The 24,154-nt window shown below is 42.1% G+C and overlaps 2 protein-coding genes across 8 annotated transcripts in view; both read right to left on the reverse strand.

The window, feature by feature from the left end:
- Nucleotides 1-207: 207 nt before the first annotated feature.
- Nucleotides 208-10,362, reverse strand: slc6a14 (solute carrier family 6 member 14). 2 transcript variants are annotated; one of them, XM_052076865.1, is made up of 15 exons: nt 10,045-10,352; nt 7,915-8,062; nt 7,684-7,815; nt 7,324-7,485; nt 5,665-5,779; nt 5,439-5,571; nt 4,733-4,873; nt 3,907-4,042; nt 3,741-3,833; nt 3,531-3,656; nt 3,313-3,422; nt 3,138-3,237; nt 2,454-2,563; nt 556-723; nt 222-477 (listed from the first exon to the last, which is right to left on the reverse strand). In XM_052076865.1, exons 1-15 carry the CDS (start codon nt 10,096-10,098, stop codon nt 322-324), a joined length of 1,884 nt encoding a protein of 627 aa, XP_051932825.1. In that variant the 5' UTR covers nt 10,099-10,352; the 3' UTR covers nt 222-321. The 2 variants fall into 2 exon arrangements, with proteins under 2 accessions (XP_051932826.1, XP_051932825.1); XM_052076866.1 differs by lacking the exon at nt 7,915-8,062 and having other exon boundaries at nt 208-477; nt 10,045-10,362.
- A 4,853-nt stretch (nt 10,363-15,215) lies between these two features.
- fmoda (fibromodulin a) overlaps nt 15,216-24,154 on the reverse strand; it is a 53,446-nt gene continuing 44,507 nt past the window's right edge. For 5 of the 6 annotated variants that reach the window (XM_052076892.1, XM_052076888.1, XM_052076889.1 and 2 more), the window contains 5 exons: nt 19,205-19,580; nt 18,789-18,911; nt 16,391-16,531; nt 16,049-16,316; nt 15,216-15,869 (listed from right to left, as the gene is read on the reverse strand). In XM_052076892.1, the coding sequence (XP_051932852.1) occupies nt 15,718-15,869; nt 16,049-16,316; nt 16,391-16,531; nt 18,789-18,911; nt 19,205-19,549 (1,029 nt within the window). In that variant the 5' untranslated portion in view covers nt 19,550-19,580 and the 3' untranslated portion in view covers nt 15,216-15,717. Of the gene's footprint in view, nt 15,870-16,048; nt 16,317-16,390; nt 16,532-18,788; nt 18,912-19,204; nt 19,581-20,103; nt 20,178-24,154 lie in introns of those variants that run through there. The other variant, XM_052076890.1, reaches the window with a different exon arrangement.

The following is a 24,154-nucleotide window of genomic DNA, read 5'->3' on the forward strand; positions in this document are numbered from 1 at the left end:
GGCAACAGGTCCATGTTTTTCTTGCAGGTTCTCTGCGCGTGGTTGCCATGGTGAATCTGACGGGGAGAGTTTGCTGAGTGCTTTAGTAAGTTCAGTATGATTAACGCAGCAGACAATTTCTATAAATGTGCTGCCTTTATGATATCGGCACGGTTAAAATGCATTTTATCAGGCTGCGACTGCAGATGTCATTGCATGTAAACTCCTGGTTAGTAAGTGGATTATTGTTGATTTTATTTCACCGCATGATATCTGATGTAATGATGATTTTTGAATGAAGCTGCACTTTTCAAACTCTTGAGTCATTTGCTTTCCACATTGTCACAAACCACTGAACACTGGCATCGGCATTTGTTCGTGATCTTCTGCTTTTTGTTCTCTTTTCTTTTGGCAGCGCTCCTTTGAGTAGCGCTCTCCTCGATGGATGTCCAGGAAAGGGCACCAGTCTTCCGATGGGGAGCACGTTGACTTCAGGCGCTGCAAGGAAAAGTTTGTATTAAGAAAAGAGGTCACAACTTTCAGTCTGCCTTTTAGTGAAGAATGTGTCCAAAACACCTTCCAAAGGTTTCCTTCGGCTCTGCTCATCTTATAAACAGCAATGATGGGAATCCATATGAGTACGAGAGCAGGGAGGCACCAACCCAAAGCCACTGCCCAAGCTGAGAGTTCTACTCCTCCATAGTTGGGGGGCTCAAACGACATCAGAGACCACACCAGGATGCCCTCCACAACAGTAGATAGATGTTAGTGAGCACTTTAAACTCTCCATAGACATGTTGTATTCATCTAAATCGGGGGTCGGCAAACTGCAGCTCCAGAGCCGCATGCAGCACTTTAGCGCCGCCCTAGTGGCTCCCTGGAGCCTTTTCAAAAAATTTTGAAAATGGAAAAAGATGGGGCAGGGAAATATATTTTTTGTTTTAATATGGTTTCTGTAGGAGGACAAACATGACACAAACATTCTTAACGTTTACAAATGCTGTAAAAATGTGTAGAATACATATTAAATGTAAACATTTCTGTCAACGGAGATTTGCGTGATAGCCTACGACACACATTCCTATGAGCAGGGCGGGATGGCAGGCAGGTGGCAGTCGCAAAAACAAAACACTCGATGAATTTACTCCCTCTGTTACGGACAATACCTGAAACAAATGTTTCAGATGAAAGCTCGCACGGTTTGTTATCATCGCAAGGGAGTTAAACAGCAGATATAATAACAGGCAGGATATGGGTATGTGACCGGCTGTGTTCCATTTTCCTTCCAGAGTTTGCAGATTTTTCACACCTTACCAAATGCTGCCCTGTTCAATAAAAACATGGCAGTCGCCCCTTTGTGTGACTCTCCCACAAATCACTGAGGCAAAGGGAGCCAACTGAAATAAGTTCTACCGTATAAATGACTTTAGACTGTTCTCTGTCAGAGATCACCACGGCGAGTCACCCACACAATTTAGTTGGTACTGTTTTTATGGCGGGTACCCTTTCTGACGCACCTCAGGTGTGAAATTTTCCATCGCACTAGAGAACCAGAAATTGAACTTACTCTGACATATGAACGGGTTATACTGTAGCTGTTCAGGCATACCAGTGATTAAATAGTACAAGGTGTTATTAATTTTAGAACTATCAATGCCATTCACATCAGAGCATCTTTCCACCATGCCTGGACCCTTTCAGTCAGGAATCTACAAAGAAAGCGAATAGCTTTACTTTTTTTCTAGTTTTATCATTCAGTGGTTAACTTATCTTTACTTTTTATGGCAGTTGATAATTTTGAATCCAGTACTTCCTACAGTCAGAGAGGTGTATGCAATTTTCTAAAAAGGAAAAAAAACATTTTTTGTCATATTTGTTAAAATTGTCAGTATGATCAGACAGGAGCACATGTACTAGTTTGCTGAAACTATGGTGGAACATCCTCAAAAAGTATCTAGCAGAAGAAACAAGCAAGGTGACGGGGATCTCAGGAAGCTCAGAGTATTCAGAAGCAACCTGGAATTACCAACAATCTGCATTAAGTGCAGAAGTTTCACCCCTTTCTCATTTGTTTTAATTGATTGTACGTTCCATAAACAAGGAAAGTTTCAGTGACATTTAGAGCTGTTTTCGTGGCCAGTGCAAGTCCAGTGCGAGGCACTGTCTAAATATGGGCAGACGCGGGCTACACAAAGCTTTGGTGTTTTCACAGACACGTGCAGCTTGGCACGGTTAAAAATACGCATTTTGCACCGTTGTGGGCGTGAACACAGTCGACTTGATTCACTACTCCCATTGCCTTTAAAATCGGCACACAAAAGGCGCACAGTCCTTGACATGGCGCAAAAAGAAATTCAAATGTGAGTACTTATACTTGGTCTGAAAAAAGTGTCATCAATTTCCAATAAAATTGTATGGTACGGAGAGCATTTCTCTGATGTCAATTAAAACTGAAACATTGAGGTTGTATTCACCAACAGGATGCATGGGCTGATAACGAACCAACATGCTCTCCACCACAGCCAGAACCAGAAACTCTTTTTCCCGAGCATCATCTCAATGTCCTCAATGAATCGGTTCAAACCTGCAAAACACACACACACACACACACACACACACACACACACACACACTCACCCACACACGTTGACTGAAAACAGCATAAATTAAGAATGTGTACTGTTAAGATCCAAATTATTCAGACTGGTCCCTGGACAAATGAAGACTGAAAATGACTGAAGAGAGTGGCAAAAGGTTGTAAGACATTGTGTATTTGCGATCTTCTCTTGATACATTTCCACTTGTTCGTTGTCCAAAATTATTCATACCCTTTCTAAAAACAGGCATATCCAATGTCCTGACTGTATAATGCTACGGATTATTTTAGAAGGTAGCATGAGTTCACAAGCTTGCGTTTCCTCGAAAACATCATAGCTATAAATAATATTCAAAATGTTATACTTTAACACTTTTTTTGCAGTTTTCTGACTATGGTGTCATATCCAGACAGAATATACCAGGTTAAAAAAAATATTGTATGCTTTTCCTAGTACAGTAATGGACAACTTAAGTCTTTGTGAGGGATTTTTGTCATATGCAGCTGATAACATGAACACACGCAAACACAACAAGTTAAAGTAATATCATATACCATTTACCATATATGTAGCAGAAAGTGATGATCTCCATCAGAGCCAAAATCAAAATTGGCCAGGTGGAAATGAAGTCATCCATTAGCGTCAACCAGTATATTCCTGCCTATTACACGGAGACACACTGCATGTGAGCATTGTGACAACACATACCTGTAATTGCGCTTATCCACGGACCCACCTTGGTGACTAACGGCAGGCCTAATAAGAAGGTGATCATGGAACAGCCAACACTTATATAGGACCGTTTATATTTAGGGAAGGCATCAATGATGGTGGTGGAGACCACCTCTAGTGAAAGACAACAGGGGATGATGAGGCCGATGCTTCACATGGCAAAGTGGCTATTTGCTATTAGCTCAGCAGGACAACATAGCAGCAAATGAATGATGACCTTACCAATATTTGTGAACTGAGTGTCAAGGCCAACAATGAATATCATGAAAAAGAAGAGGATTGACCAAAGACTGGAAATGGGAAGCTTGGTCACAGCTTCTGCGTAGACAATGAATGCCAGGCCGAATCCTGCACAAAGATAGATCGCTGCATAAGACAACACAGAGCAGAGGCTTTTCAAATCTTGAATTAGGGCTTTATAAAGCGTCTGACCATCTTTCACCACTTCTCCAATAGGAACTTGGTAGCTGTGGGACATGTAACCCAAAACGGAAAAGATGGTACAGCCTGCTAAAATACTTGTCGCTGCAATACAAATGAAATTAACACATTAAACGCCCGTGTGTGTGCGCGCGCCCATGTGCATTTGTTGCCTTACCGTAGTTGACGAAGCAAATGGCCACTGAGTCGATGAACATGTTGTTGTGGAACTTGCCATAAGAAGCAAGAGTCACAAGTCCGCCAGTAGCAATCCCGAGCGAAAACGTAGTCTGAGCTGCGGCGTCCTTCCACAACTAAAAATATATGTGCATTTGTTTTACCACGGACGCTACAGAGATGGCAGCTACTGCTGAGGTCAGCAGCCCAACTCAGCATCACAATTCAGTCTGTACTTTCTAAAGTAAACACAGTACCGTATTTTCTGCACGATAAGGCGCACCTTAAAAACATTCAATTTTGTCAAAAGATAACTTTTTATCTTTTGAGAAAATTCCTTATAATCCGATGCACTTTACCTGTCAATCAATATTCTGATTTCTTGAACGTAGTATTGTACAGTAAAGTGCTTTGTTACAGTTGCAGCGGTTGTGAGAGGTCGATATAAATAAAGCTGTATTGTATTGTATTTCATTTCCTTCAGTGTAGCTCCATCTAGTGGATGCACAAGGCGGCCACAGCCACTATTGTGGCTTCTATTCTATGCGCCTTATAATGTGGTGCACCCTATATATGAAAACAGTTTTAAAATGGGCCATTCATTGAAGATGTGCCTTATACTCCGAGGCGCCTTATAGTGCGGAAAATATGGTAATTTGTCTCAATGACATTGAGCACCAATCTGCTGACTACTTAAAATTTTAACGATCCATTATTGCAGGAGAAGGGAAAAATTATACTGAGGGGATGCATCCCATGCTTGTTGTGCCTTTGTGACCCTGTGCCGATAAATGTGCAAATTCACCCAAATGCTCAATACTTCTCACCTCTGCTTCCATTAATTTAGTGAGGTTAGTTTGAGCACCAATGTAGAAATTTATTCCATCTCTGGCTCCTTCCAGTGTCATGCCTCTGATCAGCAGGATCACAAGCGCCACATACGGGAACAAGGAGGTGAAATACATAACCTGGAGAGACACAGGGGACAAATGTCAAATCCAGTGGTGGCCAATTAAGGTCAGCAAGGCCATCTGTGCTGGCCTGAACACAATCAGAGGCACCGACCTAAACAATCGTATTTGTTTGATGGGATTGTATTCATGTAGTCTCAACAGTATATGCTCTTCATATAAAAAAAGCTTTCTGGTCCAGTGGTTAGCGCGTCGACCTCATAGAGCAGAGGTCATGGGTTCGATCCCGGCTCTGGACCTCCTGTATGGTGTTTGCATGTTCTCCCTGTCCCTGCGTGGGTTTTCTGCGGGTACTCCGGTTTCCTCCCACATTCCAAAAACATTCATGGCAGGCTGATTGAACACTCTAAAAGTGTCCCTAGGTGTGAGTGTGAGCGCGGATGGTTGTTCGTCTCTGTGTGCCCTGCGATTGGCTGGCAACCAATTCAGGGTGTCCCCAGCTCCAGCACCCCCCTCGACCCTTGTGAGGTTAAATGGATGGATAGATGGATGTATAAATTGCATTCCTGTTTTTTCTTGCCTTGGCCTGTGAATGTAGAAGTCAAATATGCCATTTACTTACTTTTCCTGATGACTTGATTCCTTTGATGAGGACTAAAGCAGTCACGGTGGAGCACAGCAATAAACACAGAGCCAAGTGCCAAACGATTGGACCTGTCTCCTCAACACTACTCGATCTTTGCAGAGCCACTCGACTGGGGAAGATGGGTGGGCAACTCTCATTTACTGAGACAACAATGTATAAAATTTGAAAACCTGTTAGAAGACTTGAATGGGAACATCCTTACTCCCAGTACTGCTCACTGGGGCTCTGCACGCCAAGTCTCATCTTGTCAGATGGAGCACAAGTTCTGTTTTCCAGAGTCCAGTTGGCTGCGAAAGCACCACTTGTATTGCAATAAACTAGAGAGGGTGAGATAAATAGTCAATTGCTTTTCCCTCGAGGAAGCACTGATAAAAACAATGTGTTGTCCCTGAAAAGCAATCACAATTAACAACAAAGAGAGTTAAATGGAAATGAGGCGATGAAACCTCGGATACAAATGAACCTATATTTACCGTTGCCCACATCTACAACGCCGGGTGTTTTGACATGAACCTCTGAAGTCGAACGCCACGATGGAAAACTGTTTGAGCATTTACCGTATTGGCCCGAATATAAGACGGCCGTGATTATAAGACAACCCCCTCTTTTTCAAGGCTCAAGTTTGAAAAAATACTTTTTGAACATCAAATTAATTTTTATACAGAAAATAATTACAGTACATCTGAAACAAATAATAATATATTTCAGAGAAAAAGCATGTTATTTTGCCTCATTCAAATCTTAATATCTGAACATTTAAATATGTAACCGAAAGTGCAATCACATTCGTAAATGAATGGCTTCTGGTTTTTGAAATGTTAATTACATCATAACTTCTCCTCAGCTGCCGGTTAACCTGTCCGATCTTTGACCCACTTTTCTCCAGATTGTTGATACGTTTCTCCCTTCTCTGTTATCTCTTCTATTATTTTCTTCTCTTTTCTTTCTTAGCGCTATTTTTTATTTTTCTTCTTCGTGCTACCTCTATTTTTATTTTTGTTCTTCGTGACAGGGGTTCACTTTGGCCTGGGGAGTCATGTTCAGCATTTGCTTCAATGATATCTGGCGCCATCTAGCGTCGTGACTGGGTATAATGTCTAGACCCCGAAAATAAGACGACCCCCACTTTTTCAGTCTTATTTCAATGCAAAAAACACAGTTGGTATCACTTTAAGTATGCGGTGCGTGGCACATGTGGTAGACGGCGCCTATAGTATAGATTCGGACCCTATACCGAGCACACAGGATAACGCTTGTTGATGGTCTCGTCGTATCAGCCTCTGCGTGAAATTGTACTTCAAGCATGTCTGAGCCTGGCGTTGGATGTGCTGCCAGCCACGTCCACAAGCTGCGGTTGGATAGCAAGCAGGGCTGAGTTCTAATGTTTTCACGTGTCTGATAAGGATACCACATAAAATGTCAACTTTGTGTTTTAAAAATCAATTTGTTGAATGCTCATTATTTTCTATTTTTAAAAACATTTCAGTCATACACAAGTCAGCGTTCTGGAAGATACTTTGAGGTTGTGATTTAATTCTGAAAGACGCTGAGTTGACAGTTACTCTGATCTTTGATCACATATTCTTAAAACTTTGTGATGATTCTTTTTTGGCGTTGAGCAGCAATCGCTGACAGTTGGGTTTAACAATGTGTCAGGCTCAGGGACTGAAATGGGCTATTATTCAAGTTTTCAAAAGGGTTTTTTTCTGGCCAAGGAGTATACGTTGACAAGGTTAATGTAAATTTATGAATTATTGCGGGAAAGGTTTGAGTCGTGCGCCATGATAATATTGGAACAAGCGTCTTGGTTCTCTTGAAACATCTCATGCCATTCACTTGATAATGCAGTTTTGTCGAGCACCTAAAGGTGTGTCGCTGCAGTGTTCATCGCTCCAACTTTGGCACATGGCCCACGGCAGCGGAAACTGGAAGGAGGCGAACAGGTAGAACAAACCATAGGACACAATGACGTTGTAGTATATTGAGAACAAGCCGCTTGCAAAGCTCATTCCAACGCCGACACCTGCAGATAGAGCACAGTGTTCAGTATGCATTGTGGATGCCGACTGAACATGCACATATGATTCTAAAATGCGCTACCACATGCAAACTGAATCATCCATCAATCATCGCAAATACTTGATCTCTCTTTTTTCATTTTTTTCAGGGTGGTGACCAAGGTCGGGCCAGGGTTGTAATAATACTTGAGCAATTGGCTCACCCTGAAGTAGGGGCAGTGCTCTCCATACGTTGACTGGGCCTTGACTGGAGAACTGACCAATGGCGCTTTCCAGGAAGTAATGAGGAATCCCGAACAAAACCAATATAATGAAATAGGCCATGACAAAGGCACCTGAGCAAAGGAAAGAAACATATATCATCTACCCAATTGTAACCCACGCGCACATCAATGTCATTCAACGTATTTATGTTGTGGACTTTTTCTTTTTACCCCCGCCGTGTTTGTAGGTTAAATATGAAAATCTCCATATATTTCCCAGACCGATGGCGTAACCGGTCAAAGAGAGCATGTACTCGGTCTTGTTGGTCCAGTTACCGCGCTCTGGATTCTCATCACCGGCATCAACCGTAGGAGGATCCTGTACAGAGATGTTGGTCATATTGCCTCTTGTTATGAAAGAAATTTCAAGATACGAAAGGTAAAATAAAAATAAAAAAATACAGTATGAAATACAAAAAAAAAATACAGTATGGGTTGCTACTCGTAACTCCGAGTTTCCTGAATGCAACACAGTCATAGCTGCTCTGCCATTGGCTATTACCAAGCATCTTCCTGGCATCCCATTGGCTAAGAAGGATCTCTACTACCGTACGTGTCTATTCGTGTAGTTAGATGGATATGTATCTATGCAGCGTCCTCGTCAATCGGCCCTTTTTAAAGCATTTTTATGTCAGAATTTTTTTTGGGGGGGCCTTGGAACGGCGTAGGGCATTTACATGGAAAATGCGTTTCGACTAACAACATTTTCTTGGTTAAGAAATGTCTTCCAGAGCCAAATAATTTCATAAATAGAGGTACCACTGCAAAGCCTCCCGTCACGCCGAAATGTTGTCAAAACCCAGGAGACTTTTACTCATGCTTATCAGGTCGAATTTTGCGATTCACTCTAAAACATGAAGGAGAGTGGCCCTCAAAGACCAAATTTAGACAGCCCTGCTCTCTACTGTTTGCATTTCCCCCGCGAGGCTTCCTCTATATGGCACTGTTACCTTGCGCAAATGTTTGTCAATTATGAAATGAAACCCCTCGAGGGCTGAAGCGCTCCCTTGTTTTGAAAGCTTCGTCCGAAATAGTTTTCCCACCGAATAACTAATATGGACACTGAGCCGTATCAATTCCGCCTCCAAGATCCAGTGGAATCCAACGAAAGGGATGCATCAAGGGTTCTGCCTTTACACAGCTAATCATGTCATTTTTTTATTTCCTTCGCTGGCGGGGTATTTGTTTTGCAATTTGTTATATTATTGTGGTTGTAGTTCGCAGGGATAACGAAGCACATAGATTTGAATTACAATAATTATTCTCTAGTACGGACTCGTGTTTGCGCTGTCCAATTTGTCCTGATAACAGAAATTCCTCATTTGGGAAATGAGCATGGTACATGTCCTTTATGAACATGCAAGTATGTTGACAAAATGCATGTGTAACAACACAATCAATAAAATACAAAAATATACTGTCTCAAAACTGTTTATATAACAAAAACTGCAATACAGGTGTACCCCCCCCCCCCACAAAAAAACAGTAAAATACATACAGTATTTTAATGTGGATTATTTTGTTGGATGCATTCTTTGGTTTATGACAATGTTTGCCTGCATGTCATACAGTTTTCTTGCTAGTTGCAAGTAACTGTCCCGTTGATCACCGATGTCTGGTCATTCTTGTGCATACTGAAGGATTTTTGTTGCCATTTGCATTGCTTCCTTGCTGGATGGTGGCTTGTCATCAGGAGTTGAATCGATGCCTTGCTTTTTAAAGTTTTGTAGATTTGCGTCTTTCCGACTCCAAGTGTTTGCTGGATCTTTTTAAATTTGTGTCCAGCCTCGCTCAAACGGATGCATTTCACTCGCTCCGCTCCAGTCGTTACAGTTCTTCTACGTTTCGATGCGATGATCTACACGACGTAAGTGAATAAAGTTAAAATCTTTCGCAATTACAGTAAAACGCACGCCAATAAAAAGTCGCTTACACCTCTTCGTTTCGAATCTGATGAATGAAAACTTTGGGAACTTTTGGGGAAAAAGTTACTCGAATGAGTTAATGCAATGTACTTATTTTGAAGAAGAAGAAGAAACCCTACCTTTTTTCAGTTACTTTCGGGTCCATTCCGCTCACTACCTGAAGAGTATTTTTAATCTAAATGTATTTATTACTGCTCGTGCAATCTACCATGGTTTGTCAGAGACACTTGTCATTTGTTTCACCAACTCTTGGTGACATTTGACTACATTTGACCAATCAAACATGGTTCATTGCTGATGCTATTATTACAAATAGCACCAAATGAGAAATACATATTCCAATATCGTATGATTTAAAAAGAACTGTCCAACCCACCTGATCAGTTAGAATGGGTTCGTCTTTGGGAGGGTTGATGCCGTATTTCCACATGTTGTCGTATTGGGCTGCTTCCAGTTGGTGAAAAGTCAAAGTGATCAAAAATGTTTTGTCAATTCACCGTGGTCCACCACCAGCCAAAAAAGTAAATTTCATGATCTTGGCATACTTTAACGCTCCAACTAATTTAACCTCTTCTCCTTCTCCTGTCTCGTGCTTTCAAGTCAGGTGAGTCTCAGCACACAGGAGATCCAGAGTTGACAAGCAGCCTTTTTTTTCAGTTTACCCAAAGCAAACCGTAACCTGCTTGTCCTTAGGCTTGGTTTCTTCTCCAACTGTCAAATTTGTGCTGTTTGTCTGTGGCGCGTGGGGAACTCGTGTTGTCCTGTTCTAGCCTCATATATCGCCATCAAGCCGTCTCGAAAGGCTGTTTTAGCAGAGCTAAAATTTGATGAGAGGATATTTAAGATCACATGACTGCCAAAATGAAACGCGGCATATAGCACATAAGTGTCAGTACAATTATTGTTGTTGCATTAAGGACGAGTTGAAATATATCTCGTATAAATATATGAGCACATAAAACAGCATCTGAATCCATAAAATAAGCTTCAACCAAATACATATCTAACTTTGTCCTTTTTTTCTAATAATGACGAGACGCCACAAGTCATCAGAGCCAATTATCGTGTATAATAAATTCATAAATCAAACACACCCACTTCCCTCCCCAGTCAGCAAAGGCATCTGGCCCGGATTCGGGATGAAGCTGGCACAGCTGGCCTTGAGTTGGCACTGGCATAATGCATGTGGGCCGAACACGGCCCAGGAGTGGCAAAGGAGGCACTGGCTTGACTCTGGCAAACCAGATGAGGGCCAGTTGTGGAGTGAAATATTTGGGCCAGAAATCAATTACAACTCCGGCCCGTATATGGCCAGCCAGGATTGAGCCACCCTCAAATGCAGTTTCAATTTATTTTTTCAACACACAGCCTTGTTTTACAATTGCACACCGATGCGGAATTCCATTCATCACGCACGCACACACGGACGCGCGAGCATGCGCTTCAATCAGGCCCGTAGGATAATTTAAAAATGAAAAAAAATGCATAAAAGACAGAATATTTTTAATAAGGTGCAATTCTTATCCGCTAGGGGGCACTGTTTTGACCAGAGAAGACAACAGCAGCCTCAGTCGGTCACTGAGATAGACCCATGACAGCAGACGCTATCAATAGCACTCTCACATTTACACATTTAATAGCACTCTCCTTAGTTTGTAAGGTGTAGGCAGGGATTACATTTAGATTTTATATGCACGTGTAAATGGTTTTAAACTTCCTTTCTTTATAAATCTTGTTTAATCAAAGTGCTTTCCTATATTTTTCAATACCAATTACTTGTTAAAGTTTGTACAATCAATGGGATCCGTTGCAATGCATATATGTGAATGATAAAAGTAAATTGCACATTTGTTGAAAGAAATGTAAGGTGCTTCATGAAAGGTTTTCTAAAAGATACGTTCATTAATTTTCCACATTTTCAAAATGTTCTTGTGCTTCTTTATACCAAAACAAAGGAAAGACATATTGTTTTGGTTGTGTATAGCAAAGTATGGTATCATTTTAATGGTCCGGCCCACTTGACATCTACCCATGCCGTCTGTGGACCACCATGTGAAATGAGTTTGACACCAGTGATGTATAGTAAGGTGTTTTTAGCCGAAAAAAACGACCATGTGTAAGGTGTTTTTAGCCGAAAAAAACCCGTCCATATATATAATAAGGCGTTTTTAGCCGAAAAAAACCGACCATGTATAGTAAGGTGTTTTGAGCCGAAAAAAAACAACCATGTATATAGTCAGGCGTTTTTCGATGAAAAAAACGACCATGTATGGTAAGGTGTTTTGAGACGAAAAAAACAACCATGAAGAGTAAGGTGTTTTTAGCCGAAAAAACCCGACCATGTATAGTAAGGAGTTTTTAGCCGAAAAAAATCGACAATGTATAGAAAGGTGTTTTTAGCCGAAAAAACGACAATGCATAGTAAGCCGTTTTTTGCCCCCAAAAAACGACCATGTATAGTAAGGCGTTTTTAGCGGAAAAAAACGACCATGTATAGTAAGGCGTTTTTAGCCGAAAAAAACGACTATGTATAGTAAGACGTTTTTAGCCAAAAAAAACGACCATGTATAGTAAGGCGTTTTTAAACGAAAAAAACGACCATGTATAGGGAGGCGTTTAGACGAAAAAAACGACCATGTATAGGGAGGCGTTTTTAGCCGAAAAAAACGACCATGTAGAGTAAGGCGTTCTCAGCCAGGTTTTTTTTTTCAGCTAAAAACGCCAAAGTACACATGGTCGTTTTTTTGGGTAAAAAAACACCAACATTTTTTTCGGCTAAAAACACCTTACTCTTCATGGTTGTTTTTTTTCGTCTCAAAACACCTTACTATACATGGTCATTTTTTTCATCGAAAAACGCCTGACTATATACATGGTTGTTTTTTTTTTCGGCTCAAAACACCTGACTATACACCTTTTGTTAAAACCTTTTGTTAAAACGCCTTACTATTCACGCTCGGGGTTTTTTTGGGCTCAAAACACCTTACTGTTCATGGTTGGGGGGGTTTTTCGTCGAAAAACGCTTTACTACACATGGTCGTTTTTTTCGGCTAAAAACGCCTTAATATACATGGTTGTTTTTTTCGGCTAAAAACGCCCTACTATATATACATGGTCGTTTTTTGGGGTTAAAACACCTTACTATTCATGGTCGTTTATCTTTGGCTAAAAACACCTTACTAAACATGGTAGTTTTTTTCGGCTAAAAATGTCTTACTATACATGGTCATTCTTTTCGGGTTAAAACGTCTTACTATAGGGTTAAAACGCCTTACTATATGGTCATTTTTTTCGGCTAAAAGCGCCTTCCTATAGATGGTCATTTTTTCGTCTAAAAACGCCTTACTATACATGGTCGTTGTGATTGAACAAAAAGAACCCTTTTTGCACTGAAATACAATGAAAATAATTTTGATTCCGTTTGCTGCAATACAAACCGGATACTTTATACTTGACCATAAAGTTAATTTAAAACTTAGTACCTCAATTCAAAAACAAAATCTGACGTTGAAAAAAAAAACGTCGTTTTGTATTTGTAAGACTAAATATGAAAATAAACTATTTTTCAAATACTGTTTCAAAGAAAAAAAAGTCTATCGTTTCAAATTCAGATTGTACAATTCAGATTCAGTTATTCAATATGATTCAGAGTAAAATATACAAATCCATCCATTATCGAGGTTGAATTCAGGCGGCCCACTTGATGGATGCCAGACGTGGGCCACTGCAGGACCGTCATTCATTGAGGTATGTGGGCTGAGTGTACGTGCCGTGTCTACCCCAGAGCTGGGCCAGACCAATTTTGATGACTGGGTCCTTTCACAAATTCCGGGGATAGCCGCCATTACACAATGAGCAACAGTTTTTTATTTCCTAACTCGTACGACATGAACGTTTGTTTCCGGAGCCCACTCACTCTCCGATAAATCTAGCAAAATGTTGACACGGAAGTGAATTGGGAAATACATTTAGTGATTAGCCCACTCATTTGCTGTTCCAAGCGATTGCCTGTGAATGCTTCGAGTCAATGTATGCAGTTTCCCAATCAGCCTCTAGATGTCACTATGAGCCCAACCATATCTTTTATAGATACACAACAGATAAATGGATAATTAATTTTGAAATCAAAAGCCAAGGAAAATATTTTGCTCAGCCATTTCTCATTTATTTCAAGCAGTGGTTTGATCACCCCAAAATGTGTTGAAATACCTGTATATCCCGTTATTAAAAAATAAAGATAATCTTCCATCTATGTAGATGAAAACAATGATCACCAAAAGAGCCAAAATGAGTATTCCCCAACTTGCGACAAACTGGTCAACAAGAGTCACCCAATATATTCTGGCCTGGATACAAACTGGGAAATGGAGCAGGAAAACACTTGCACGACAGTGAGAAATGCGTTCAGAATACGTACCTGTGTGACGCAGGTTAGACCGAGGAGGTAGATAGACACACTGATTTAAATGGTTAACGTAGTATGTTTGGAAGTGAGGGTATGAGGGAAGGAGTCGATCAGTCGAAGAGAAAAAAATACAGTTTAGGATCCGTATGTGGATTTCCTGATAGAATGCTACTGCTATCCTGGTACGGCATTGCACAAGAAGGGTACATCAGCACAAGCAAACACTAATCAATACAAGAACTCTATTCAAAATTCAAACTTATGTGACCTCTTAACGAGGCGATGTCATGCTGTGTTTATCAATGTGAGTTTAGTTGATGTAGCACCGCATCTCCTCTCATCCGGCAAAGTGATACCTCACCTCCTGCTCCAAAATGGGAGTCTAGACCAACCGTCAGCTGCATGAAAGAAGAAGAAAAAGGGCCAGAGAGGAGAAACAGGCAGTTGAGACAGAGCGTCGGGGAATGCGATGAACGCCAGGCCAAAAAACACCATTTTAGTCAACATCTACAATAAAAGCTTCCCACACTTCGTACTTCGAGGTCATAATATGTGACTCATCTTCCTTCACTGCCTCCCCTACAGGTCGATCATAAACATGAGCCATGTGGCCCAAAATGGAAAATACAGCAAAACCAGCCAGCACGCTGATGCCTGGAAAAAAAGAAAAGTAGTCAAACAGATAAAAGATGGTGTAGATGAATGTTCTTTCGTCATCTATTTACATACAGTATATTCTATCTGTAATTTGCAATTGTGTTGCACTGTCCTACAACATTACATCGAGCTCAAAACTGAATATGACTACTTTTGTAAAAGCACTTTTTTTTTTGTTGTAGCAGCCTTTGTCCTGGTTTTGATGCAGGTGTACCTAATGAAGTGTCCGGCGGGTTTGTATCGACGTCCCCAAAACAATGTACATCGTAGTACTACCAGCATTAGTCAGCGTCGCAGTGATGGAATCCTTCAAGGTGTTGTTGTGGAATTTGCTATCAGAAGGAAGTGTCATTAGAAGGAAGTGTCATGACTCCATTCCCAACCAATAGAAGGCGAGAAAAAAGTCTGAGACGCATCTTTCCACACCTAAAATTTTGTGGCATGATAGAGTCACTTGATGTTTGATGGATGGTAAGACACAGAGATACGTCGAGTTTTTGGCGTTTAATTCATGCACAAAGTAAAAGTAAAGAAATAGATAACGCTCATCTTTAACGCCGCACGTGAGAGTGCAGTTGTACAAAATCAAGTATTGTCACTTTAGGAAAGATCATCTTGAATGCAACTCCAGCAGGGACCTTCAAAATCAACATGTGCTGAACGAAGGAAGAGTTATGTCAAACTTGTCGTACAATACATCTAATTCGACATGATCAAATAAATTGCGGTACAAGAAAAAAAGTAAGGGAAAGAATGACCTGCTATGTATCATTTGTAAGAGTCTCTAAAAAAATCCAAGATGATATTTGTCTTGAAGTAAATGTTTTTTGTTGAACACAGAAACATTCAACATCAAATGAAAAGACAAAAAAAATAAAAATAAAGGCTGTTCTTGATGTCAAATAATCCTGCAGCGGTAGCAATTTATTACAATAAAATTCATGACTGAGGTTGAATGAGGTTCATGAAAAGGTTGGGGAACACATTTTAAACGTCAACGCTGGAGGCCAAGCGGAGGCAGAGTGACGAATTCGATGGGATGTCCTGCTGACTCAGCTCATTCCCATCCAGACGTAGAGTTTGCAACTTGGAGAAGTTGGTGACGTCTACAATGCGGCAGAAACTCCCCAATGTAAACTCTGCAACGGCGGAACACAAAAAGCTGTGTAAAAACATGCCCGCAACCGTTGCAGTTCACATCCTGCCTTCAGTGGTGACTCTGTATTAGTTTGCCATTCAAACGGTCTCTTGGGGGCGGCCGGCATATTTCTTTTATTTTCACTTTTGCCAAATGAAGCCTGCTGCTTTTTTTTTTTACCTTTGATGCGATTGGCTTGGAGGTAGAGATGCTGCAGAGCAGAGCTGACCAGAGGGATTCTCTCCAGGTGGTTGAAGCTCAGGTCCAGCTCCACCAGGCCTGTCGCATTAAAGATGTTGGACGGCAGGCCCTTGTCTGTGAGCTGGTTGTGGGCCATCCGAAGATACTGCAGCTGTGTCAAAGCGGCCAAGAAGCCCTCGGGCAGAGAAGCGATGGAGTTGGAGTCCAAGTAGAGTTGGTGCAATCGTTCGGGGAGAGCCTCTGGCACCTTGGTGGGGGGTGGGCGAGTGGAGACTTGAAGTCGACACCGGCTCTTATTTTGTCACACACACCCACGCTTACCTTTGACAACTTGTTGCCGCTGACGTCCAACAGCGTGAGGGATGTCAGGGACTTGAGTGATGCACCCATGTCGGTGATCGCGTTGTCATGGAGATGCAGGATGGTGAGGTTATCCATTCCCTCTAGGTCTGAAGGTGTTACCTAGGCAACAGGTACATTAGGTCTTCGAGTGATCAACGGCAAAAACAAACATCCATCCATCCATTTTCTGTTCCGCTTTATCCTCGCAAGGGTCGCGGGGGGTGCTGGAGCCTATTTTCGGGCAGTAGGCGGGGGGGACACCCTGAACCGGTTGCCAGCCAATCGCAGGGCACACAGAGGCGAACAACCAAGTCACACAGAGGGACAATTTAGAGTGTTCAATCAGCCTGCGATGCATGTTCTTGGAATGCGGGAGGGAAACTGGAGTACCCGGAGAAAACCCACGCAGGCGCGGGGCGAACATGCAAACTCCACACAGGAAGGCCGCAGCTGGAACCAAACCCGGTAACTCTGCACTGCAAGTTCGATGCGCTAACCACTCGCCCAACAAAACTAAAACCGCCAATTGAAACAAAGCTGCACGTCGAGCACAAGGCAGAGGCATTACATTTGGTCAATTGGGGCATCCGCTTCTGGGGTGTTGGCGCAAAGCTAGCTTACGGCACGCGGTAGTTTGCAGAAATGGGTCAAGTAATTATGACCTCACAATTGCCGAGAAAATGCTGGTGAGAACAAAAGCGCTCCGTTTCGAGGGGATTCATGACAGGAAAAACAAAATGGTGAAAAACGGCTTCAGGCTGCGTCATAAAACGGAGTAAAACTGTGAAATCTAACAGTACATCGCAATAAAAAGAAAGGACATAACTAAAACCTGTGAAACAGAATCACCTGATCCCCCAAATTATTCATTCATTCATTCATCTTCCGTACCGCTTGATCCTCACTAGGGTCGCGGGGGGTGCTGGAGCCCATCCCAGCCGTCTCCGGGCAGTAGGCGGGGGACACCCTGAATCGGTTGCCAGCCAATCGCAGGGCACACATAGACGAACAACCATCCACGCTCACACTCCTCACACCTCGGGACAATTTAGAGCAGGCATGTCCAAAGTCCGGCCCGCGGGCCAAATCCGGCCCGCGGTCGAATTTCATCCGGCCCTCGGCCCCCGTCATAAAATCAGTGCCGTCTGGCCCGCAGGTTGGGCGCAATGGAACACGTGTTGCATTGACTGAGGTCTCGTAGACTGGTGAGTGATGTTTCATAGAGTACTACTTCCCTCTAGTGGCTAAATGAGTAATAGCATTCACTAAATGAGTAATAGCATTTAGACACTAGAGGGCATCACTCACGAGTTAACAAGACATCACTCCGTGTTTATATTGACTGATATGTCATATTTCAAATGATCCTTGCAGTTGTGGATATGTGTATTGCTTGTTCCTTTCCCTGTTGTTCGAGTCAAAGGTTTTGTGACTATTGAAAAGTCATGGTGATACATTTTATGTTTCAAATCAATCAATTTGCACTTGGGAGACTTCTGTTTAAGAAAAAGTCAAGTGAATAAGCAGTTGCATGTGATATACCTGTTTCAAATGAACCAAAAGAAATTCTTAAGATTGTTGAAATTAAAATAAAAATGGAAATGTGAAACAGACTGGCTTACTAAAATTTGTTGAACAATATTGTTGTTCAATGTAAAGAATGTCAGCCAAGGTCGGCCCCCCGACATTTTACCACATAAAATCTGGCCCCCTTGGCAAAAAGTTTGGACACCCCTGATTTAGAGTGTTCAATCAGCCTGCCACGCATGTTTTTGGAATGTGGGAGGAAACCGGAGCACCCGGAGAAAACCCACGCAGGCCCGGGGAGAACATGCAAACTCCACACAGGGAGGCCGGAGCTGGAATCGAACCCGGTACCTCTGCACTGTGAAGCCGACGTGCTAACCACTGGACTACCGGGCCGCCCCCCCAAATTAGTATGAGTCAATAATTACGTTTTATGATTTCATTCCTGTTTTGTTGCATTTTAAGCGGGCCTACTTTATAATTCCCATTTTTTCGCGACGAGCCGTTTTACAGGTCCAACTGGGATTTTAACATCTTGCTTTAGGGCACTATGACGCGGTCACATTAAGTGTGTGTAAACTTCATAACTAAATGTACTTGTGTTACTTAAGCACTAAATATTGTCGACAAATATTTGCGTTTTATATTTCCTTCGTGTTGTATTAAACTTAAGTTTGCAATCAGTTTCCTCAAACCGTTCCAGTTGAACAAACTCATCAGGCTTTACAGTGTAAATAGTTCCCACTTTTTGCACGTTTCCAGCAATTATCTTCAAACATATGACGCGTGTTTCGTGAAAAAATAAATACAATTAGGAATTTCCAAATGTGAGCCCCACGAAGTGAGTTACCTTATCAATGTGGTTGTGGTTGATCCTCAGGTCCCGAAGGGTGCGAGGGAGGTTACGAGGGATGCTGGTCAAATTGTTGTGTTGTAAATAAAAACGCTCCAGTCGTTCCAACCGGGAAAAGGCCTAAAAAAAAAAACTTGCTCATCTCGGTAAGAATCACACTCACAATGTTTCCGTGTCCACTTTGCTTTTCTTTCTAAATCAAAAAAAAAAAAATTAACTACAATTCGCACATGACTATTCGACCTTCTTTCTTCAGATGGCAAATTTGAAATAAACACATTAAAATGAACGTAACGAACGTAAACCCCAGTTTCAGGTTTTTTTCAATTTCATTTTTTTTCAATTTCAGTTTGAGGTATTCGGGTAGGTTTTTTTTAATTCATAACGTCGGTCCTTGTAACCGATAAATTTACCTTCTCGCTGATGCCATCCGACGTGAGCCGGTTGTGGTGCATCATAAGCCACACCAGATTGGTCGCGTTGACCAGAGCTGAGTCGGATATGGCTGAGATGGCGTTGTTTTGGAGGTACAAGTACTTCATCCGGGAGGGGACGTCGGGCATGACGGTCAGGCCCCGTGCATCACAATACATGGCGATGGAAAAGGTCGGAGGACAGTCGCACTCAGGGGGGCACTCACCTCCCGCCTTGTCCGTTTGGATGGCGCTCCGGCGGCTGTACAGCCAGGCGAAAGGATCTTGTTCATGGGAGGGACAGAGTGGAAGCAGGGCAGACAAGAGGATGATCACCGCACGCATGGCGGCACTCGCGCAAAAATTCCTCCTTAACCTGAATGGGTGACAAAAATCAGCACATTTCAATAGTAAAGAGCTGCCGGAATCCTTTCCTTGCCTTAGAAGTTCGCCGCAAATGTGCAACTCCAGTATTTGTAGCACTGATGTTGAATAAACACTCAAATACAAAAAAAGTGCAGGCGTCGGCATAGTTTTGGAATGGGATTGCCTGCGGGGAGCAACATTCTTACAAGTCTTAATCCACGGGGAACTCAAGACGTTTAATTAAAAAAAAAAATGCCAGAGAGAGAAATGGAAAGTGGGTTACAATGCCGCCTTTGTAGGTAGACCTCAAAAGTGGTCCATATTTTTTAATCAACTGGATATCTGAGGAGCAAACAATCATGCTTCTATACGATCAGATCAGCACTTACCTGCAGAGCTCCTATTAGGCCTCATACCGTTCTGATTGCCCCAAAACATACATTGAACGACACATTCCTACAAATGCATGCCAAACCCCCCCCCCCCCCCCCCCCAAAAAAATACACATATGGAGACAGAGTTCCACACGTTACCTGTTTTGCGATACAGTGTCTGAGTGGTCCCAAGACTGGAGGGCACACGCACCCACCCAGCAACAACAACAAAACAAGAGACGTTAAGATCTCCACCCCTTTTTCCTCATTCACTGCACTGGTTTCTTCCACTTCAACATCTAACCCTCCTGCGGCCCTTTTTCAACACAAATACTCCCCAAAACATCTTTTTTGTTTTAATTTGATTAATTCATTGAGCTTCTGTCTACCATTATGCAAATACATAAAGAGCTGCCTTGACTAATATTTTTTTTTTTGCATACAGACTGCTGATTTTTGTTACTAATAGGCTAAATAAACGAACTTGCGGCGTCCACTGATTGGATTGTTGCATATTGATGGCAAAAAAAGTGTTTTTAAGGCAAATACTAATTGTAATTATGACTTCTATCTCGTTTGTGCAGCGTGTGATGCCATCACGTGTCATTCTCGCAGCCACTAGGGGGCAGATTGGCATGAAATGATTGCCACGAATAAGCCAGTGACAAGCAATCAAACAGAACTAAGATTTGTTCTGTTAGCAGTCCGCTGAGCAAACCTTCCCAGATGTCGCTGAAATTCCTTCTCCTAGCAGTTGTTTTAAGGGTTAAATGAACACACGTTTGAGCTTGCCCACATGTTGGCTGTCTGGACTTAATGCGGGTCACTTCCTGCCACTCTCATAACATCTGACTTAAGTGTCCACCCTCTTTCTTTTCATACTTTCACCAAAAGAATGTTACTTTGGCTGTCACCGTTTGCTGAATCTCACACCGTAATGCAAAGTACACAAATGCAAACGAGGTAGCCGTTAATTTATTCAACATGTTTGCACTGGAAAGTCTGACCCCGAATTTTAGAGCTGGAAATTGGAAAGCATCTTAAGCTTCCTTGGCTTGCCTGGTTTGTTTATTGCTCAATGCTTTGTTTGCATTTTTTCCACCTCAGGTACACACACAATTAATTGCCATATGATAGTCGTTAGCAAAGGTTAATTATGTACGTACTTTTGCCTAATAATGCTCAGAGACTGATGAAAGCATCCAGATTTAACAAATAATTATGATTACTAGTAGTACTATAGGAGGCACAATGGTCGACTGGTTAACACGTCCACCTCACAGTGCAGAGGTATAGTTCACGGCCGGTTACCCGTTGACTGCCCGAAGCCAGCTGGGATAGGCTCCAGCACGCCCGTGACCCTCGCGAGGGTCATGTGCAACACAAGCCTCTGGCTCTGATTGTCCTCCTCCTCTGTTTCAACCCAATCGGTGGAGGCAGAGGGCCACCCCGCGCCATCAAGTTGATTGTTTCTTACTCAGAGTGAGTTTTTCCTTAATGTGGGAGTAACTTTGCGTGCCCATCATGGGATTTACATTTGTATACGAGCGCTAACAAACTGCCCCCGAGGAACCGCAAATCCTCGCCACTTCCTCAATTAAGTTAACAGAAAAAAAAACAAGTCAGGATGATTGCAAGGCACATTATTGATGATTATGGATATGTGAAATGAAATGATGATTTAAAGAAAAAAAATATGTCCTTTTAAAAGTAATTTGAACCAGCAGGCGGGCTGTGGGTGCGGGAAACAACATAAAGTACACAATGAAAAGCAGATGTCAGCAAAACACAAATGGAATGGACATGACGTCACACCGGGGTTTTCACACATATTGAAGGTTTACATGGATGCCATTGTTCTCATTGTAAGTATGAAGAATATACACCAAATATTTTTACATGTTCGGGAAGGTCACGCTTATAGATCAGTTCTGCCCAGCGCTTGTCGTCAAGGGCCGCTGTCCTGCCTGTTTTCTTCTATCTCGCCTGATTCAAACGACTAGCAAGCATTGCGCAAGCCTGACAATGATCCTGATCATTTTAATAACTCCACAATCCCTCGATTTAAGTCCTACAAAATTTAAAAAAAAGAACAATTACCACGCATAGATTTATAACATTTTTATTTTTCTACTTTTTTTAATGGCGGAGATTTACTAAGGCTCCCTGTATAATATTCCAGATTTTTTAAAAAGGTGCCCTACTGCCCCCTACTGTGAATGCTGAGAAGTGCTGTTGACAAGAGTGTCAGATGGTTGTTGGCAGGTTCAAAAGTGAAAAAAAAATGGTAACATAATCTTAGGGGAAAAACAATGTAAAATGTGGTTATTTTGAAATGATGTATACCTATAACGTAATATATTGTGAACATACCTTATATTGTTTGTTATATATTGTTATAAAAAATGTTTATATGACAGTACTCAATTGAGGATTCATGAACTCATCTGCCCTAGATTCGGATTACTCAAGAGGTGCTGATTTCTCTTTTTCGGCACAATGAACAAAACATTACACAATGTACTTCGATAGAAATTTGTGGAATATTACGTGCAAAGAGTTTCGTTAAAGATACTGCAATCAGTCAGCAAATAACAAATAAACTTTAACGCAGAATTTCCAAGCGTTTTGATTGACCTCGGAGTGACAGTTGCAAAACAACTGAAACTGTTCAGTTGCATAACAAACTGACTCACTTCGCTGTTGGATTAAGGCAATTAAATGTGACCTTTCTAAATGTCAGACACAAAAGACAAATAACAAAGACCCACACATGTTAATACCAAACAACCCAAGGGCACCGAAAATGTTCTCTGTTGTTAGGACCCTGCCACTGAGCGTACACTTTCGCAGGTTGTGTTGCAAACAGCCTGTTTATTCGTCTGGCCTCATTCTCTTGTCTCATCCTCGTGTACCGCTTTAGGTGGCTGGACAAGGCTTGGAGCCTTTGTTTGGCAGTTTCGAGTGCTTCAGGTCTGGTCATCTGGATGTACCTCTCGGGTATCGGCCTTTTCATCACACCTCTCTGGGCCTCCGTCAATTGACTCACATCTTTCCGGGCCGCCTTGATCTTCGCCTCCAATCGTCTTCTCCATGGTGGGTAACGCAGCTCATGGCTCCCCTGGTTGCTCTTATAGCCAAGCATCGCAAGGATCCCTGATGCTGAAGCGTATATCAGCTCATTGGTTCCCGTGATCGTTACGTTAGGGATTGCCCTCAGTGCTGCATTCACACTCTATGAGACTTTCAGGTGGTACTTCACATAGCCGTTGTAATCGGTTTCTAGGTTGCCCAGCTTTCATTCTTGCCATGATCTTAGCTTTCAGGTCAGTTGCTGAAATGCTGAGCTTGGCTCAGCATTTCATTCATTGGGGCTTGCCTCCCAATCTCTGGTCTGACCTCCTCCTCTGATCTGGCAACCTTGGGCACCTTCACCATGGAACCTACGTTGTACCTCATCAATCTCAAGTTGTGACAGCAGTTGCCGTTTGTGGATGTTGGAACACTGAGCTACTAGTTGTTTCGTGGTCAACCGTGACTGTGGGTTTCGAAGTAACCATTTAGCCCACATTCTCTGCATGTAACCCCTCTGACTAAGGTTGCTTGAGTAGTAGCATTCCAACAGAGCCATGTCATCGCATCTCGCACATCACCGCTTTTTCATCAAGGTGCTCTTGTTCCCAAGTACCTGACGCAGACCTTGTTTGGCCGGCATGTTATTCATTTTATTGTCTCTCATCATTGTATGAGGTAGGCATTAGCGTGAAGGATCTTGCCCAAGGACCCACACTGAATGGTGTTATGTGCTCATTTTTATACTGTATATATACACACACATATATATATATATATATATATATATATATATATTCGTGATTAATATTCCCCATAACACTGCACTTCTACACCACTGCAAACATATTGTTCATACCTCTCTCTGACAGATTGTGATTGTCTAAGGATAGCTGCCATATCAATGCTGCCTCGACATTTAACAATATTTAAAACGTAACAGAGCATGTGATTTATGATTGTTCGTTTGGATAGGAGAGTGCGCACTTGCAATATTTCCTTTTGTTCCCGAACTTTTCACCATGATCTCCCCTCATTTCGGGAGAAAAGTCTGGAATCATTTTGCTCCCCTCTGTGATGTGGGAAAGCAGGCCCATAGACGCAAACACACACACCCACACACACACACAGAATGGTC

The sequence above is a fragment of the Hippocampus zosterae genome, chromosome 9, assembly GCF_025434085.1.
Source record: "Hippocampus zosterae strain Florida chromosome 9, ASM2543408v3, whole genome shotgun sequence".
NCBI lineage: Eukaryota > Metazoa > Chordata > Actinopteri > Syngnathiformes > Syngnathidae > Hippocampus > Hippocampus zosterae.